The 20,203-nt window shown below is 30.7% G+C and overlaps 1 protein-coding gene across 4 annotated transcripts in view; it reads left to right on the forward strand.

Annotated features, from left to right (window-relative positions):
* Positions 1-20,203, forward strand: part of LOC143251199 (uncharacterized) — a 71,565-nt gene that overhangs the window by 39,663 nt on the left and 11,699 nt on the right. For all 4 annotated transcript variants that reach the window (XM_076502639.1, XM_076502628.1, XM_076502649.1 and 1 more), the window contains 2 exons: positions 8,376-8,554; positions 17,151-18,589. In XM_076502639.1, the coding sequence (XP_076358754.1) occupies positions 8,417-8,554; positions 17,151-17,831 (819 nt within the window). In that variant the 5' untranslated portion in view covers positions 8,376-8,416 and the 3' untranslated portion in view covers positions 17,832-18,589. The remainder of the gene's footprint in view (positions 1-8,375; positions 8,555-17,150; positions 18,590-20,203) is intronic.

Raw genomic sequence — 20,203 nt, forward strand, 5'->3', positions numbered from 1 at the left:
AAACAAAAAATTATAAGTATATACTGGCAGAGAGGGTATGGCCAACGAGTGTGATTATAACTTACTGAACTATGGTGAACAATTTTTTCTTACTAAATTTAGGGTCTTTTACCTACTAAATGATTTTATCCTGTATTAAATTGTAATATACAATGTGTAGCGTTACTGATAACAAAAGCAACAATTTGCATTTTAGAAATGTAGCCTAAATTCGTTTCGATTCGAAAACACCATTGCCTTGTGCTATTAAATATTCTTATTCCGAATTAGGTAAAGTAAAAAATAAGTAGAACGGTATTTGTACTTTTTATGTAATTTCATACTTTTAACCTTTGGATATATTATCAGTCACAAGTTTTAGTCTTTTGGGGCATTTCATCATGTAGTCAACTGCTACTTACGTTTTCATGCAGTGTTATTGTATTTAAGGGGAGTTACAGGAAATTATTTTATTTTATTTTGCGGGGTGTGGATGGTAGCTGCATTGTGAATAAATTAATTCCACAATACCATAATAGTGTCCCATGCGTGTGTTCTAAATAAATTGTTGACCTGACGATTAGGGTCCAAAGTTTCATCAGAAAGTGGGACGTGCAGCATACTGAACAGTTTGGTAAATGTGTGTACTTTGACATTAGTGTCGAGTCATTCGTTGTTTCTTTACCAAATTGTCAAATGTTTGCGACAAGTTACCGTAACCATTATTTATTGACTCAACTTTCTACTACGTATTGGATCAACACGTTATGGTCTTGAACATGATGGCCAACAGGGTCATACTTGTCTGAAATCATTGTCAAAATAGCCAATCACATTTCATGTGACATATCTAGGCAGTTAAACTTGCCACTAATTAAGTATAAAGATTAATGTATTCACAATATGCTTAAAACTGTGTAGTTTCCGAATAATAATGACTTGAACTATGATGAATGTTACCTATTTTAAAAAAATCACGACTTAAATTAGAGAAAATATCGGACAATATTTTGAATGCAGCAATGGGTGATTCCGTACCGACAGACTCAATAAATATAAAAGCCACGAGATACTACAGTACATTTTTTTCTTTAATATACTATTCAGTCCACCAAAAAAGGGACAGAAACATACAGTGACGTATTGAGACTGAGTTCTTATTACCAGTTATCACATACATCAGTACAGTTTACATCATAATTAAACAAAGGAACCCAATAATAATTAGTTAAATTGTCCCTCCCTCCCCCCCCCAAAAAAAAAAAAAAAAGAGAGAGAGAAAGAAAACAAAAAAGGCATCCCTATATGAAAGTCTTGCCGAAATAATATTCTGAGAACATGGTAGGTCACAGGAAATGGATATAGTCTTTAGAATATTTTGTATATCATAATTGAAGCTTCATTTCATATATTCAGTGATTGAATTGCCCTAATTGAGTCACTTATATAGCAATGACATGAATAGCCAACGTCATAGAAATATATTACGTTTATTTGCGTTTAACGTGATAAATTATTTTTTGTGCTATAATCAAGATATGTTTAAAGTAATAATAAAAATGTTAACTTGCAGATTTATTTATTTTTTTAAGATTCAACAGTCATTCAACTCTAGCCTGTCGTTTGCACATGGAAACAAGTCTTAATGGCCATTTTTGCAATGTCTTGTTGAGTTTATAACTTTGTTGGATACTAATAACAGGAACATAATGAATTGTAAAGGCGTTATGTGATTGAAAGATATGTTATCATTGACGTATTTGACAATGCGAACTATTAGGTTATGGCCCCTATGGACTGCCATGGTGTTGGCGAAAACAGAATCATACTTAATAATATCAGATATGAGTATTTTCGGCCAAAAATTAATAATGGTCATTACCAGGGGTAAAATTGTCAACAATGATTTTTGTTTAGAATATTGTAATAGTGTGTCGTAAGTGAAGATTTTGTGTACCAAAGAAAAGATACTAGTAATAACTGTGATCCATTAATCCCTCTTTAAGTTAAATTGTCAGTTAAATATACGTTTAGTTTTTACTATTATATTTTAGTTAATACATACCTTTTGTTATAATTATAAAAATAGTTATTTTTAAGCGTAATTCACCCCTCCCTCCCCCCTGTGGACTCCCACCGCTAGCAACAGGGTTTCGATACCCGTGGTAGGCAGAACACAGTCTCTCGTGTAGCATTGTGTTTAATTCTAATCAATCAGTGTAAACATATAAGCTAGCAAGGTATGCAGTGGTGAAATATCCATATGTTTACTATATATAAATGTTACACAGTAAATAAATGTCACCAGCGTGAGTAATTTTGTCGTTTCCTCTAGTCAGTCATTTCACTGCCGCTGCTGACATCATTTTAGTATTTGTTTTATTCCCGTATGTTACGAGGTTATTAACTTATCATCCGGTTATATGTATTTGTTTGTGTCTGTGTTTCTAATAAAGTATGCACGTGCGAGTAAAAGACTCTTGATAAAATTTCCGTTAATAAGGTAGAAGATAGGGTAATTTTAAAAGTGTAATACTGCTTTGTTTCTAAGGGTAATTAACACGTTTTTTGTAAATTTCTTTGCCGTGAATTATTCAGTTACAATGTATATAACCAATTTTGTGAACCTGACGATGATCGAAGAAGGTCGAAACGTTGTTCGCTTTTCATCGTAAAATATTTTCTCAACCCAAACGAGCCGTTTTTACATATATGTAACCAATTTTGATTTTGAATAACGAATAGTTTTTCTCTTGTCCGATAGAAAATGTGTTTTCATTAATACTGAAATATTCTAAAAAGTATTTTTTCCCTAAACGTGAACGTTTTTCGTACATACATTATTCTACCTTTTTTAAAAAGTTAGTTTCTTGTGAAAGTGCGTTAAGTGCTTATTTATAGTGTAAATAGCGATGGTTTACTAAGTGTAATTAGGTTCTAGTGGCCCGCTGCGTTGTTGCTATGTTATTCTCAGATAAATTGGTTTCCGTACAAGTATAGAACAACAGGTTCGTTAATAGCAGCACGGTTTAAGAGAAACTTTACAAAGTTATACAAGTTAGGTAATTCAACGGAGTTTTTAAGTTACGCGAGGAATGAATTTATTAGACACATTTTAAGGTGTGTGAAAACAAATTATTACAAATTCATACCCTTGCGCGCTCGAACACACACAAATACATACACGCGAAGAGCGTATATAGATAAGTAGGCAACTGTTTCTACTGGATTACTGACAAGATCTTCAGCACATACTCTACCGAATGCATTTCTGCAAAACTAGACTTTGAAAGAAGAAGGAAAGACCCTGAATGCATGTTTTGATGGAAAATTTTATTTCTTTGTCTTGCGATGGTGTTGTCACGTGACTAATACTGTGGAGTATTTGAAGTCAAAGTATGAAAAATTCATGATTCCTGATATAGGCAAGGAATGAAAACTTCATAAATCAATCAGATGTCAATAACTATCTGAGATGCGGTCTTTGACATACTGATGTCATCTCCTCAGCGCAAGAAAGGACATATTTACATACGAAATTGCAACTCTCAACTCGAGCGCTTTCGAAATGTGGACCTTTCTTTTTCAGGGGCAATCTGGGAATACGAAATCGTGCCCTAAATTCAAAACTCCAGTGAATTACTGGATGAGTTTTCTCATGCGAAAACCACATAGAAACAAATTCGAATAAAATTTTCTGTACTACTAACTGTAGTGAAAACTTTCATAGATTACAGAATTTGTACTATACTTACATATCTCATTATTAGAAAGAATGTGGTTGTATGCCTTATAAAAAGTTTACCAGTCATAACAAATTGTAAAACGAATTTTCTTTGGTATACAGAATACTGTTTTTTGAAATACCTACTGAAAAAAGGATGTCATGTCATAGAGATTTTCAAGTTATGGATATAGTGTTTGAGTTGTCTTTTACTTGACACTAAATTATTAAATAGACAGTTTAGTTTTGAACAGTTCTTGTAGTAACTTTATCAAACAGCAGAGAAGTGTATGTAGTTGAACATCACATTATGAACTCGTTAAGATTGGCCCATAGTATGAATTATTTTGAAATAAAGAGTAATTGTCCAGTTTTTAGACACAACAAAATTATTGATAATGTAACTAGAGAAAACATTTTTCTCCCATGATTAAGCCTGTAGTATCTCAGGTTATACTAGTGCCTGCACCTTTGGGACTTTATTTTGTCTTTTGAATTAAAGAGAAAATAAGTAACATTATCAACTGTTTTAAAAGGTTAACTGGCTAATTATTACCAGTAAAACTATAATTTTTTTCAACTATTAAAACTTGCCTAACTATCATTCTTCTTTGTCTCCACAGGTTAAAAAAGCTGGAGTATTAGGTTATTTAGTTGGACAACAATTTATAATGTAAAGAAAATAGCACCTGGCCCTTCTACAGTTTGACTCTTCTCCTTTCTCTTGAAGTTTAAAAATAAATTGAATTAAAGTGTTAATCCATTATATTTACATAAAGTTGGAGTAAAAGCATATCGTGAGAATGCTAAGTTATTGAAATTATCATGTATTTTTTATTATGATGTTAATTAAACGCTTGTTAATGCAAAGGTGTTTTTTAATAATTATTCTAGTGGCATGGCATGAAAATTGTGCAGATTCTGATAAAAACATGAAAGTTACTACATTAGTTTGTGATATTTTTGAATATGGAATCAATGATAAAGTGCTTCTGATTGACAAGAAAGCACCTCTTTTGGGATAATGTTTGGTGGGGTTTACAGAAAAATATAACACTATTTCATTTCTAGTTGCAAACAATTGGCAATAAACCTTTTTATCTCTCATGGTAAAGAGTCTTATGGTCTTAGATGTTATATTCTAAAATGTTAGTTGAAAACTGTTGATCTTATAGACATGAGGGTAACCAGAATCCAAGCCTGATGCAGCTTAATGATTGTCAGATTATAATATCTTAATACAAATATTTGGGTGTATTGTAAAAGATGTAAAGGTGAGATAACGGGTATTCAAATTGTGGATGACAAGATTGTAGATGGTATTACTGTGGTTCACATTTTGCAACCTGGATAAGAAAAAACATTTTAAGAATATTGAAAGAATTTATTCATTAAGCATCTCAAACATACTCTGAAGGACTGTGAAAGGTTAAATGTAGTTTGGGATATGCATCACTCAGACTGTGTGAAAGAAAATGCATCAGGTTTTATATAAGGTGTGTATGGGTCAGGTTCTGTAATAATTTCCATTCAAAGATTGTCACCATATACTTTTTAAGGCTAAAATCTCTTTTTTTAACTTCATTTTCAATGTGCATTTGCAGTCTGAAAGAAGCATGATGTTTTACACACAAGATATTATGATACAATATTACTCAATCGAAACAGTGAAAAATAATTTAGAAGGTTCTAGGAATATGATGAAATAGTAGAACAAGCACCATGAGCTGTACACAGTTAAGTAAATAAACCTGTGATAAACTGTTGCTTCTAAATGTAACTAAATTTAACACTCCTATGGAACTTTACTAGATATAAATAAATATTACAATTTAAGTGCCAGGTTGAAACATGATACAGGTATTGGATGGAAGCTGACCAAAATGGTGCATTCCACAAAATGTTAGTTTCTTTGTGTGTAGTTGAAAGTAGGAAAGAACTTTCTCTTCTTAAAACAGTTGATTGAATCCTAGAAAGGAAGCAGAAAACTGTATTTCACCATTGGTAAGGTTACCTTATGTACCTCAGAAAGAGAATATTTGAGAAACATTGTCTTCTGTACTCATGATGATCTTTTGAAGGTGCAGCCAGAAGGTTTAAGGTATTAATGCCATTATTCTGCATAATTCAGTAGATTGGATCTAATTTTTGTTTTTTTATTATAATTCTGTTACACAGAACTGCAGATGGCCAAAAGCTTCTTTTGAAATACATATCTTTATGTGCAAGTTCATGAGAATTCATCAGTGTTGTGCAATTCAAGATACCCTAGCATTCATGCTGTATTACATATGCTTCACATATTTCACTTTGAAACTTTAGTTAGAAATCATTGTATCAGAAGAACAACTTTGCCATGTAAAATGAAATTAGCTTCATTCTCCTATGTAAATGCTAGGTTAGCCAAGTGGATTTGTGTATTGATTTATACCATAATCTACATGTACGTTGATGTTTAGATTATTGTAAATTTAATTAAAATTTTGTTCAAAAAGAAGGTTGAATCATAAGTCCAGATAATACATGAATTGAAAGCTCCAAACAAAACCTTGTTGTAATGAGAGAGCAAGATGACTTACATCTGAGTTTACTGTGTGCATATTACATACTTGTAATATTGCCAGTAAGATTGTAGATAACATTTTCTGTACATATTTAAGGAAGGTATATAGGTTTTTTTTCCATACATATTTTCTCATAAAATAATTAATCATTATTTTTCTTGCATGGGAAATATTGCTTTTAGTATAATATCTGTGTATGTAAAGTAATAGAAATTCTATGAAAAGACTTTCCAGGCTACAGTTTTCTTTCCTCTTAAAACTGCAAAATAGTTCACACTGTAATGAAAAGATTGTTCATGGCTATATTTACTACTTATTCCATTATTTTTATATTTTATTTTAATTAATGAGATCACCATCATTTTGTTGAGTGTCTGAAAGTTTATGAAGTTGTGTATACACATGAAAATAAATGATGACACTTACTCTATAAGTTACAAAGGTTTATTTTAATAATAAGTGTAAAACTAATGAGTACATTCAGTGTATACTGAAGGTAACAACAGTTAAAAATCCTTTATCATAAGTGAAAGTAATAAAAAATAAATTGCTTTTTGGTACATACCAAATTTAAATTTGTCAAGATTATCAAATATGATTATATGTGACAGGGGATATGCTTTCTAGTTATGTTTATTATATTTACTTTATTTATAAGTTTCATATGTAATGGTACAGTGCAGTATCATATACCTTCAGAAATACAATAGTCTTGTGTGTTAGTGTATATATTGGGTCCAATTTATTTACGAGTTGTTGATGATAGTTTTGCAATAAAATGTTCAGTTGTAATTTCAGAGGTGAACTAGTCTAGGCAGTAAGTGCCATTGACACTGGTGCCTCTTTATGTCACAGCATTGATGTTCTGTTATAACATTAAAAAGTTAAAAACTGCATTAGAAATTATAAACATTAAACACTTAAGATTAATTTTAATTTATTTAATCCATGTAAATGACTGAGATTAAGAAGAATACCAGCGATGATTGGTGGACTACTACACACTTGTAACTACTAACTATAAGGCTGACTACTACACACTTGTAACTACTAACTATAAGGCCAGACATGTATGAAACATAGCTTGTAGGTGCTGGTCATTCTGTTATGTCTTGTGTGTTGCCAGTCCACCTCTTTGCTTAGTTTGTGACTACAAATTTCTTTAATAATAAACTTGATAAATAATGGATAAAGAATTCATAAGTCCTAAAGGATAAGATTAAAGATATTCTTATCTACCTACCTACTTATACACGATTCCAGAAAACACCTTGAGGAAATAGTGTCTGTGTGTTGAAATCATTATCAGTGTCACTGATTTTGTTAATCAATTCAGCTCTCAATTTGTCCTTTTTTGACTTAAGAAGCAAATAATGAAAGGAAAGCTCTTTGTTCCATGATTTGCATATAGGACATCTGCTAATTGCTTAATTACTACCAGACATTTTACAGGAAAAAACAGGTAACTAAAAAATTCAAGCTACAATAATATTCACACTCGGTGTATATAGTAACATATAACTAAATAAAATATTAAATTAATTACTTTCAACCCTGTGAAATGTTGCATATTTACATACTCCTTACTTCCAATATACTCAAAGTTTATAAACTATCTTCCAGTTGTTAATTTGTAACACCATTGTTCTTGGCTTACCAGAAATGTACATTACATATATCATGTGATCATTAGTGTACTGTATAGGTTTGAAATCAGATGTAACTTTTAATAAAATTAATACAGAAACACTATAATGAGTGTGATTTAAGTTTGTATTTTTTTAAATGTCCATGCTTAAAGTGTTATAACAAATTCCATTTATAACAGTGTGTATAACTTTGCACACTGTATATGCCCATCTTTAACAATTTCATGTGTTACAAGGGAGGTTGTGTTTCTTTGATCATTTAAGTAAATTAAAGCAACAAGTTACTTCAACTATTTTGTCCCTACATGATTGCCATTAAATGTGACAGTTCAGTTAGTGTTTATTTTATATGTATCTGAACAGATTTCTACTTGGAAAATTTTAATAGCAGTACATCACTTAAAAAAATTAATTTGTTTAAATAAGTTGTCTAATTTCTAATTTATTTATTTTATGCAGTTTTGGTTGTGATTGCCATTTCTGAAAGAAATAAGTACAGAATGGGACTAAGGGGTAGTAAACAAAAGGCAGACATCACTAGTCCACCAAAGCAAGAAAAAGAAAAGAAAGTTAAGCGTAGAAAAAGTAAGAAAGATGTAGCTGCAAGCAATGGAGCAGTTGGATCTGAAGAAACACAGGTGGTGTATTAGTAAACTTACAATAAACTTAGTCACATACAATATGTAATTATATTTTAGAGGACTGTAGTGTTGTTTCCATATAATATTTAGTTATGTAACTGTTATATAGAATTTCAAATTTACTCATGTAGCATGGATAAAAATGTTTTATGAGTCGCATATTTTGCTTATTTCACTTAATTATATATTGTTTTATAATTAATAATCAAACATCAATAAAAGCACAAGTGAAATGTCAATAATGGAGGTATAAAGTTTGGGAGGGTGGTTATTAGATTTTCACCCGTATAATGGAAGCATGCTTTGTGAAATTAAAACCAAAAAAGATATTTGAGTTTTCATGTAATACATACACACGCATGCATGCGTTAGTAACATGATCTATATACCTGATCCTGATCTAGAAGTTATTGTTAAATAAAATCATTGTTTATTTATCAGTACCTTAAAGAGTCACTTAAAAGTTCATAGTTGTAACACTGTTCTTTATATGACAAGAAACCCAGTTGATATAAAAATATATCTCGGAACAGCTGGTATGAGTATAAACACTTTTATTAACAAAGAAGAGAACAATGTTTTAACCTTCTGAGGTCATCTTCAGGTTAACTCTGCTTTATTAGTAAAAGTGTTAATATCTATACCACTCTGCGAGTCTTTAGATTTTTTATTGTACATTTGATGTTATCAGTCTTCTGTAACATATGAAGATTTCCTTGCATTTGTGTAGAAGTGTTATTTAAGTTTCGTTCTTTTGTCTGTTATAGACTAAGTTATCTTTACTTTTACTCTTCCATTCTCATTATTTTACATGGTAGGCATAGTTTATTCCATTATGCCTTGTTTGAGTTCCACTCTGTTTTTACCAGGTAAGATCTAAGAGCTTTTTCCAGAACTGGAGCTTGTGATTTCCAGTTTGAGTTATTATGATTTCATACACAAACCTTATCACCCTGATGATAAGATGGCAATCTTGCCAATTTTTTCTAATAATAATTTTTTTTCTTCTACTTAGTTTTCCTTATTGTTTTTTTTAACAGTAACTTCCTCATTGATAGATATGAATTTAAACTACTTCCATTAAACAGTAACTGAATAGTGTGAATAAATATCTTTAAGTAAATTGTCATTTGTCTGGAATTTAAGTACACTGGTAGCTACTCTGTCAAAATTTATCATTTATATAAGATGTGTTTTAACATTTCAGGTCAGTAATGATTTTTGTGACTGAAAAAGAATATTAAGTATTGTAAAATATTGTATATGTCTAGGCCACAAACATAGCCTCTCTAGTTCTCATCTTGCTTTTGCCAAGATGTCATGTAGGAATTTTAAGTAAGAGTTTAGATTTTATTTTGGAATGATGACTGTGCCAGCCTTTTGGAGGAGACCATTAATGATTGTAAGTTTATCTGTATAATTTCAGTAGTTACTAGTTTTTGATTGATAATCTTTTTGTTTGGCCATCCCTTCATTATGGCCTTAGTCAGTTCTTGCATGACTTGATTCAATAATGTTGTAATTGTATTAAATAAACTTTATCGGTAGGGTTTTCCAGGAATGTAGCTCAATACTTTTCAGTACAATTATCGTTTTATAATTTTGATCCAGTATTTTTGCCTATTTCTGATACTGCCATTGCTAAATCATGTTCTGTATCACAAGCCATTTACCATTTTGCCATAAAATTATCTTAGTTACATTTTTTTTCTCCTATAACTGTATATAAAATACAAAGTTTATATCCACACTGCCCACATTTTGGCATTTCTTTTTCCCTTTTTTTTGTGTGTGTGATGCTTTATGGACCCATGTACATTGTTTTCTTTCTTTTCTTCTTGTGATGTTCCTCATGCTGTGAGAGCATTGAATATATTTTCATGTATACCTAACCATCTGAATTGATCATGCTCTTTGTATTATTTCATCTAATCTCAGTGTCACCTTCATGTAATATTTTCGAAACCTACTATCTAATAAACCTCCAACTAACCAACCTATGATTATCAAATGTGTTTATAGCCTGATATCATAATGATTAGCTCTACTTTTTCAATCTGTTAGAGAAAGGTTGATTGAACAACATGACTTTTGAAGAGATGCTCCTTTTCTACTATTATTTTCTTCTGAGGTATACAGTAAGTCTGAATATATTTTTCTTTTAATACTTCATCTATCTTGAATTTATTGTCATTGTTCTTCCCTTCTGTTGCTTACATGATCCCTTACAAAACTAATAATAAAATAAATGTATATCATTTTGGGTAATTTCAGAGATCATTCCACATGCTCATAATACATTCATGTGTTATTAGGATGTTAAGAACCATTACTCTTTTAAATAGAGTTATTTTTGAAACATTAGACATTTGAAAACTAGGCTTGCCAGTGGTTAGTCTGTTGTTCTAGGAAATATATTTTCCTACTCAATATGTTTATTTTGTTTTTATTGTGATTGGCAACTGTTAGTTATCTAACTATCATTTGTAGATATCAGTAGTAATTAATGAAAATGTAAAGTTACCATTTTAAAACAACATATTCACCATTATAGAATAAAATTTGTTCATCAGACTGAAATGTTCCTCCTCTACCATCCTCTGGATGTATGTTCGTGGTCAAAGCAGTGTTGGTTGGAAATGGTTCAGCTAAGTAAGTCCTCACATGTGTACTGGCCAGTATTCCTCTATCTATTGTGGACTGGATGACAAATTCCTACTGCTGCTAAGACTTGGAATGGAGATGTAGTTCCTCTTTCTGACATCTGATGAACATGTTTTCCTGCCTGTTTATGGTTGAATATCCTATACTTCCATGAATGGGAAATACTGGATCCACTTCCATTAAGTTTTGGACCAGAAAAGTCACTTTGCTGAGGCTTTTCACCTTCCTGCTATCTGCCGATGTTGATTCTTGATGTATTTGATGTTTGTTATGTTTGAAATGTGTGCAAGTGGTGATAGATTTTAATACAGGAGCATGTCTTCCTTACCAGTTTAGAGATGGAGAGGTAGGTGATCCTATACCTACTTGCAGATATCAGATCAGATATATCATTCCAGATATCATCTGGTGTTGGAAGAGATCAAACTTCTACCAGAGTCTGTTGTATCCTAGTCACTCAAAATCCAGGAGTCCTATTCATTAGTTTTTCATACTTGAGGATTCCTTCATGTTTTTTTCCTATTATGTCCATGACACTGCCATAAAAGAGCAAATAATATACCTAGATAAGATGTTTTGCAACTTCCCACTGAGATGTGATGTTTTCTCCCTTGCTTTCACACCCCTGGTCACTCATTGGGTACTTTTTTTAAAGGGATACAATTTTAATGGCTTTCCACCAGTTCAATGTGGGATTCTAGCTATTTTATGAGCAGAAATAATTTGTTGTATTGGAAATTAGCATTTTCCTACACTGAAAGTATATTTCCAATTGATACTTACCTCCTCTTGCATTTCCCACCCAACCTCCCCACTTCCAAGAACATGTGGTGTAGGTCTTCTGACCAACCTCAAAGTGATTAACTAGTGCAGATGTGAATAGGGCACTTTTTACCTAGATGAAAATCTGCTGTATGATCGTTTATGTGTGGATAAGTATCACAGAAGTAGGAAGCAGAAGGTTTAATAGTGGGCATTGAAAATTGACATTAGCAGAGGGCAGTGTTAGCTGAGAAAAATTATTTTTTGAGAAGAGGTATCTAATGGAAATACATTTCAGTGTTGGAAAATGCTAATCTCCAGTTGATTGACTCTTATGTTAATAAGCTTATGTTTTAAGCATTAAGTGTTTAGAAATACTTTTCTGACAATCAGAATTTGGCATTATTTGATGAATGTTGGAAAAACCAAATAAATTAACCTATCCAACTTTAGTAAGTTGCAGTCATAATTATTGGCTAGGGCTTGAATGTGTAATTATGAATTAACTAAAGTATTAGTATATGTGTCAGTTGCATTGTAAGTGTAATTTGTTAAACATCATCATTTATAAATGGAAATATGGTTTTCATATAATTTGTGTTAGTCAGATTTGAATATCTAATAGGTTATTACCTAAAAGAAATATGTTAGAAGCCTTTTTTTTTTTTTATAAGATAGACTAAATCTTTATGAGCATGGGGTTATACCCAGTGTAAAAAGTGGGTCGCCTCTAGTTTTTAACTCCAAAAGCATTTGTGACAAGTAAAATAGGGATGAAGATATTAATTTAGTATATTATAGAATTATGGTTCAGTTTTTTATATGATTTGGTTATTTTTTTGTTTTAAATTAAGCTCACAGTAATACTGCTTTATTTATTTAGCACTTAGTAGTTGGGTAATTTGTTTGACTTAGTTTTAGCTGAAAGAAAAATAAATAATTTTATGTCACATATGGGTTGTTCAATAATTATTTCATGACATTTACTTTCTATTAATAATTACCAAATTGTTAAGTATGAAATCCATATGTTTCTAAGAATTTCAAATGGTAAAATGTGATTATTTACACAAAAATATTGCTTTATTTCATTTTGAGTACATAGTGAATAATTATTTGTTCTTATGTCACAAATATTTATTGAAAGATAAAACCTTTACAAGCTAAATTTTGCAGATGTTAAAAAATGGTGTTGTGACAGCATATTGTGTGACATAAATTTTAAAGCATTTAAAAGCAATTACAGGTACCATTCACAATTGTAGTTAACCAGCTTTATGTAGAATCTGTTAAAATACATTATGATATGCAGTAACATTAACTGCATCTACCATATATTAGCTCTGACTTCAAGACAAAAAAATGACCCTGGTAAATTTATTACAGTATCTAATTTTGTTTCATACCTAAATAAAGGTATAATGAGGCTTGTGTCAGTGCATGTTTGTTACAAACATTTAATGTTATCTTCTTTTTAGAAGGAAGTGACAAAAATGACAAGAAAAATATGTATTCCACAAATACGTATCTTAAGAAAATTAGTGTTTCAGCAATTGTATATGTGAAAGTGATACTTAATGCTAATAATAACTAGTGGGCCAAAATAATTAAATATGTGATTTAAAATATAGTTTATCAAAATTCCTGTGGCTATAGGTAGAAAATGTGTATTGAAAGTGAAAAGTATTAAATATTTATATTGGATCTTTCTGGTAAAAACAAAATATAACTTTTCAATATTCAGGGTATCTACAAAACCTTTTTTTAAATTGAGAATTTATATTTTCTGTATTTTTTATCAGTGACAATTTGTTTATCTTGTTATTTTATGATGCTAGCAAGGGTGATAATTTAGAGTTGTTTATGAATTTTCTGTTTAATGCCTAGTTTTTGAAGATTCAAGGTTGGTAGTCATGAGAATAGGGTGGAGCTCTGTAAGATGCGAGTCAGAGTCTTGTGACAGAACATGTTGTTGTTACCAGCTTTATAGTTTCTTGAATTACAACGTTTGTGCTCTGATTGGCTGCACTGTTTGATTTTACCTGGTATTGTTAACAAGCCAGCTTTTGAAATAGTTTTAAAGCCTCTGAATGATGAAGCAGTGCCAGATTTATCATCAGGAATAAGTTGATCAACTGTGTTTATAATTGCATTGTCATTCTTGACCAAATAGGTTAATTGGTGTGTTAAATTTTAGTGTGTATACTTAAAGTTCTCCTTCTGTCCAGTTATTTTAACATCAACTTGAAGCAAGATGGTAAGAAACTTTTGTAAATTGGTTTTAAAGAAATAACATAAGTATTTGTACTTATAAAATTCAACTATATCCAAAAGCAGTTATTACTAAGTAAAGTGTATTATGTGCAGAGAGTAAAAAAGTGTGATTTGCCCATATTTGTGAAGAGAAATTTTCACTTCAATAATTATAAAATATTTTGTAAAAATTCTGTTACAATTATTTTTCTTGGATGAAGTATGCACTTGTGTTTTATAATTGAGATTTCATGTTTTGAGAGTACGAGTAGTCCATGTTTCACATGTTAGTGTTGCAAAAATAGTCACTATACATGGGTTCAATAGATATGAGTGGGGAAAATGTTCAAAAGCTTTTTTTCCCTCAATGGTTTTTCAACCTCATAAGATACCATTGAATACAATAAACGATTATATTTTATTGTTTTCAGTTGAATTTTTGAAGTGTACACCATTGAAAAATGTCTCAAATATAATATTGTACCTTATTTTTTCTTGGCCTTTACTACACTGCTACAAATAGCCTTTCAGTAAAAATTCTGTAACTGTATTTGTGCTACAATTTTCCATAAAGGGTTTTGTATATCTCTAAGTCTAGTTAAGAAAGGCAGGGAAGTTATTAGATGCAAGGAATAATTGAGTGATAGTTGTAAGTTGATATCGTGAATCCCCAAAGTATTCAACTTTGTAGTAATACAATTCTTTTACTCTTGTTGGTATGTTAAGTTGGTGGAGAACTAAGGGTTACTAAACTTGAGATGGTTTTCTTTGGAAGTAATTCAGTATTTAACTTGTCTCAAATATTAGTATTTTTACTATTGTGTTTGATATCCAACTTTTATATTTTTTGTATTGTAATTTTGCTCTGCTATTAATTCAGCTGTTACATAAATTCTGCAGTTAATAACATTGTGACATACTTAAGGTCTATAAGCTCTAATATTCAGATCTTGGTGTTTTTATTAGAAGGTTATTGGTTTGATATTTCTTTATAAATTCTTAGCCATGAACATATTACCTGTTTATACTATTAAAAGCACTTGTACATTCTGCAGTTCATAACATTGTGACATATTTGAGATCAGTAAGCTCTAATATTCATATCTAGTTTTCTATTAGGTTATTGGTTTGACATTTCATTATAAATTTTCAACCATGAATATATTAGCTGTTCATACTATTAAAAGCCCATCTTAAAACAGAAAAGTTTAAATTATTATGAAAAAATTAAGATTATGGGGCCCTTTGATCAAAATTTTGAAAATACCAAATAATAATATTATGAAAAGTCTGAAATTTAATATGATGCACAAGCAATACACTAATGTCCAACAGTTTTTTTCATTCAATAAAGGTATGACTGCAAATTTAAATTGACTTGTATTTCTTCCACTTAAAACAAAGTAATTGCTAACTTAGATATCTTATTCCTGCTTTTAAAATAGGTATCACTGTCTTGTTAGTCCTTAAGAGTTAATTGCAGGAATGGTGTGTTGAAAGTAAACTTTGTTTCAAATATGATGAGTGAAGGTATACACAACTGTTAGTGGTGAATATACAACTGCTTGTATTATTGTTTATTGTTTTATCTATGGAATAACATCAAGATGTAACCGTTATTCATCATATGCCTATCGTTATATCGTGGATGTCATAAAGCATTGCTTATCTAAACTGCTTTTGATGGAAATTTATTCCATTTCTGTGTGCTACTGTTAACATTACCATATAACCTTGATTGCATTTTCCTTTGCACTCTTGGGAAATTCTCTGTATGTATATAACAAGTTGATTTTGGCTGTGATGATCTGGATATAAACTTGCCTGGACATTCAATGAAAAATACTAGTACATTGTGTTAAAACCATGTAGTTTTAAACTTGGGATAGTCTGTATATACAGTATTGTTTTTAACCTGGGGCATTGTACATATACACCATATAGCTTTTAATCTGGGACATTCTGTGTATACTCTTGTCTTGCATGTTGTTTGTGGTATTATAACTTTCTCTGGACTACATACTTATTAACTACATACATTTCTGTGGGCTTTCCTTTGGTAACATTATTTTTTTTTTCTGAACTGTTATTTGCATGTTGTTGTTTTTTTTAAATCACACTGTTTGAAAATATGTAACTATCTTGATGTTGTCTAAACTGTTATTTAACATCATAATACTGGACTGCTTTCTCTATCCAGTTAACCTCTCTTAGTGTTGTACTTTATGTAGTAATATAACTTTTGTCTCTCATAACCATGCAGCTTTCTTTATGATGTATTTTGTATAAATGTATATTTTCTATCCTAATGTTGTTGTAATATTTTATAACAACATAATAAAGTTCTGAATTTAAGAATATTTATAATAATATACGTTACATTATTCCTACCACCATCCCATAATTTAGTCACATGCTCAAGTTGTGGAGCTGTGACATGGTATTTTTAATGTAGATTGCAAGGTTTCTGACTACAGTTTATGAGAAAAGATATTCATTTAATTTCCAAATACTCCCCTCTCCATTCTGTTTTAGTATTCTCATTTTGGTTCTGTCAATTTGCTCTCTTATACATATATTAAGTTGAAAAACATTCAAAGTAACAGGTGGTTTGATTTCATTTTTAAAATATTTTTGTGAAGTTGAAAAACTCTTTGTATTATTGACAGGCAGGAAGGTCATCAAGGTTTTCATTAATAATCTCATAAAATATACTATTTTAAGAGGTAATCATATTTTGATAGTCAGTACTAGCTTAATAGAACGTGTGTGTGTGTGTGTGTGTGTGTAAATTGTTATTCATAAATATATATAATCTAAAAATCTGTCACCATTATGATATGTCATTATGATGTCACCATAATAATATTAATCATACTTGTATGTATAATATTTGAAGTACTTTTTGTTATAGAATAAGATTGAAGAATGTGCCAAAGTGGAAGAAGAGAAACTGAGTAAAGTTGCTGAAACTGAGAAGCCCGCAACAGATTCAAAGGGAGATCAAGAAAACAAAGAACCTGATGGTGATAAAAATGATGTCAAAACCTCTGAGAATTTGACAGAACAGTTTTCTGTTCCTATCTCTGAAGAAAGCAATACACAACCAAATACAGAAGATCAAGATACTCAACCAAAACCAGATGAACCTAAAGCAAAAGAGCCATCATCATCTATTGATGAAGTTCCAGAAAAAATGGAACCAATTTCAGAACTTCCTATACAGACTGAGAACAAAGAACCTGAAAAACAAGTTATCGAGATTAAAGCTCAATCACCTGCACCTACAGAAACCAAGAAAGATATTACTACTGAAGAAACTACCATTGCCACTGAAGTGCCTTCAGTCACATTTGATGTTTCTACTGCTCAAGAACAATCACAACAAGACAAGGCACCTGCAGAAGAAGAAAAACATGATCAGACACTTGAAGACAGCCCAAGTGTCCAAGAAGAATGTGAAGTCATGGAAAAACCCACAGAAGTATCTATTTCTCAAGAGAATTTTAAAGAACAGCAGCAAACAGACAGTCAGAAAAAAAGTGAGATTACAGAAGAATGTAAAGATGAAGAGTTGAGGAGAAACCTACTGTAGAACCCACAGAAGAAAGTGTTATCCCAGAAGTTAAAGAGAAGCATATTGAGGAAAGTAGCATTACAGAAGAACTTGAAGAGAAAACTAGTGTAGAATCTACAGAGGCTGAAGAAAAATCTGTTGCAGAACTTACAGAAGAAAGTAATATTGTACAAGAACTTGAAGAGAAACCCACTGTAGAAATTAAAGAAACTATCAGTACAGAAGAACGTGAAGAGAAATCCACTGTAGAACATACAGAAGAAAGTAGTGTGACAGAAGTTGAAGAGAAATTTATTGTAGAAATTGCAGAAGAAAGTTATGTTACAGAAATTGAAGTGAAACCCACTATAGAAATTACTAAAGAATGTATCAATATAGAAGTGGAAGAGAAATCCTATGAAGAACCTGTGGTAGAAGATGAAGGAAAACCTACAGAAAATGTTACTACAGTTGAACTTCGTGAAGAACATGAAGTTGAAGAAAAACTAGCTGAAGAACCTAAATATGAACTAAAGGAAGAACAACCAGCAGGTACTTACAACATTGAAGAAAATTATGAGATGAAAGAGCAGATAGAGGAATATAAAAGCCAAGAACTTGAAATAGAAAAACAGGAGGAAGAAGAGATTGTTACTCAGACAAATGGAGAAACATGTGAAGATAAGACAAATGAGAGGGATGACAATGTAAGTAAGAAGTCAGAAAGCATTATTGAGGAAATTCAGCAAGAACAGGTTATAAGTGAAAATGGTATACAGAATGGAGCTGATAGCCAGGTACTGTTTATTTTCTATGAAGTTTATACTTAAGTATATTAATTTTGTTATTGCTCTTTCTTTCTTGCTATAATCTTGTATCTAGAGTGTACTGTTTTACCATTTCATTTTGTGTCTCATATAAAAGATATTTCCTTTTGTTTTCTTGCAAAGTACACACAAGAGTGTATAAATATAATTACAATTCTTTTTTGTATTCTAAAGCACTAGTTCCAAGATTTTTGTAGTCTTATTTCTTTTTTAAAATTTTCAAATAACACATTGAACCATAGCTAGGTGTTCCTTCTTTCTTTCAGTTTCATAGAAAGTTCAGTGTTTAACCTATTGACCTTGTTGTAAGCTTCCTGATAAAACCATCAGGAGGGCAGTAAATTAGTTTTACCAAATTGTCTCAAGAACAAACAAAACACATGTATTTCTTTTGTAGTAATTTTTTCAAAAGTTGGTAATAGTGCCACATGTATTTTACATTTGTTTGAAATGATTATGTAAAAGTACTTAATTGATTTCTTGTTGTACACATTGTTTTTGTATAACATTCCTTTATTTAATGGGTTCCATGTGTTTGTTTATTTTGACAATTTATGTACTTTCTAACAAATCTTGCTAAATTATTTATATTTTAAAGAAAATTAAAGTTACAATACTTTAAGAAAAATTTACAATGATAATATTATACTTAACAGCCAAGCTAATGAAGATAAATATGGACATATTGCCCTATTTATGGTAGGTACTTACAGATATTGACAGAAAAATGCATGCTGTTTCACAGTTAACATTGTTGGGTTGGTTATTTAAATTATTTGGTTAAAAATAAAGCAACTTTCAGTCAATTTAATGAGAATAAAAGGGTTTTATTTCTTTGACTACAAGTTTCACAACCTGCATAGTTTGAACTAAAGAGAGACTTAATTTCTCAAGCAACAAAATGGTCAGTTATATACATATGTTTTTGTTTTCATGGTGAGAAGAGTTTGATGTACTTCTGAAATAACAGTAACTATGTTGTTGTTGTTGCCTTGGAGGCACTGATTTCAAAGTTGTTCATTTTGTAACTAACCTCTAGTTACTTGCTAATTTTCTTGTACTTCTGATGCATTCTGTTTAACAAAAAAATCAATGCGTGTAGTCTGACTCAAATTTTTGATATCTTTTCAAATTGTTTTATATACCTTGAAGAACGTTCTAGTCATTATTAACCATGTGATTTTTACTAATACAAATGTCTAAGTCTTGAACAAGTCATAGCCTACAACAGTTTTGCTTGTGCAATTATGCTTCTTTTGAGCTAACATATATCCAAACCAACTGTGGTATAGTAGATAAGTGCAAGTAGCATAGAATGAGAAGCAAGCTTGAGGGTTTGTAACAAAAAATATTTTGAGATTGATCCAGAGATGGGCACAGGGCAGATATCTCATTGTTCATTTTATTGTATAAAGAAGACAAAGAATAAAAAATGTAGAATAAAAAAATTATATCTACTTAAACGTACTGATGGCTTTCTTGATGTAGATGAATTGAAACTATTGTAAATACTTGTGTGTAGAAGTACTGTTACAAAATGGCATTTTATTTTTATTTCTAGAAATTTGCATATCTAAGCTGCTG

This window comes from Tachypleus tridentatus, chromosome 1 (assembly GCF_004210375.1).
Source record: "Tachypleus tridentatus isolate NWPU-2018 chromosome 1, ASM421037v1, whole genome shotgun sequence".
Taxonomy (NCBI): Eukaryota; Metazoa; Arthropoda; class Merostomata; order Xiphosura; family Limulidae; genus Tachypleus; species Tachypleus tridentatus.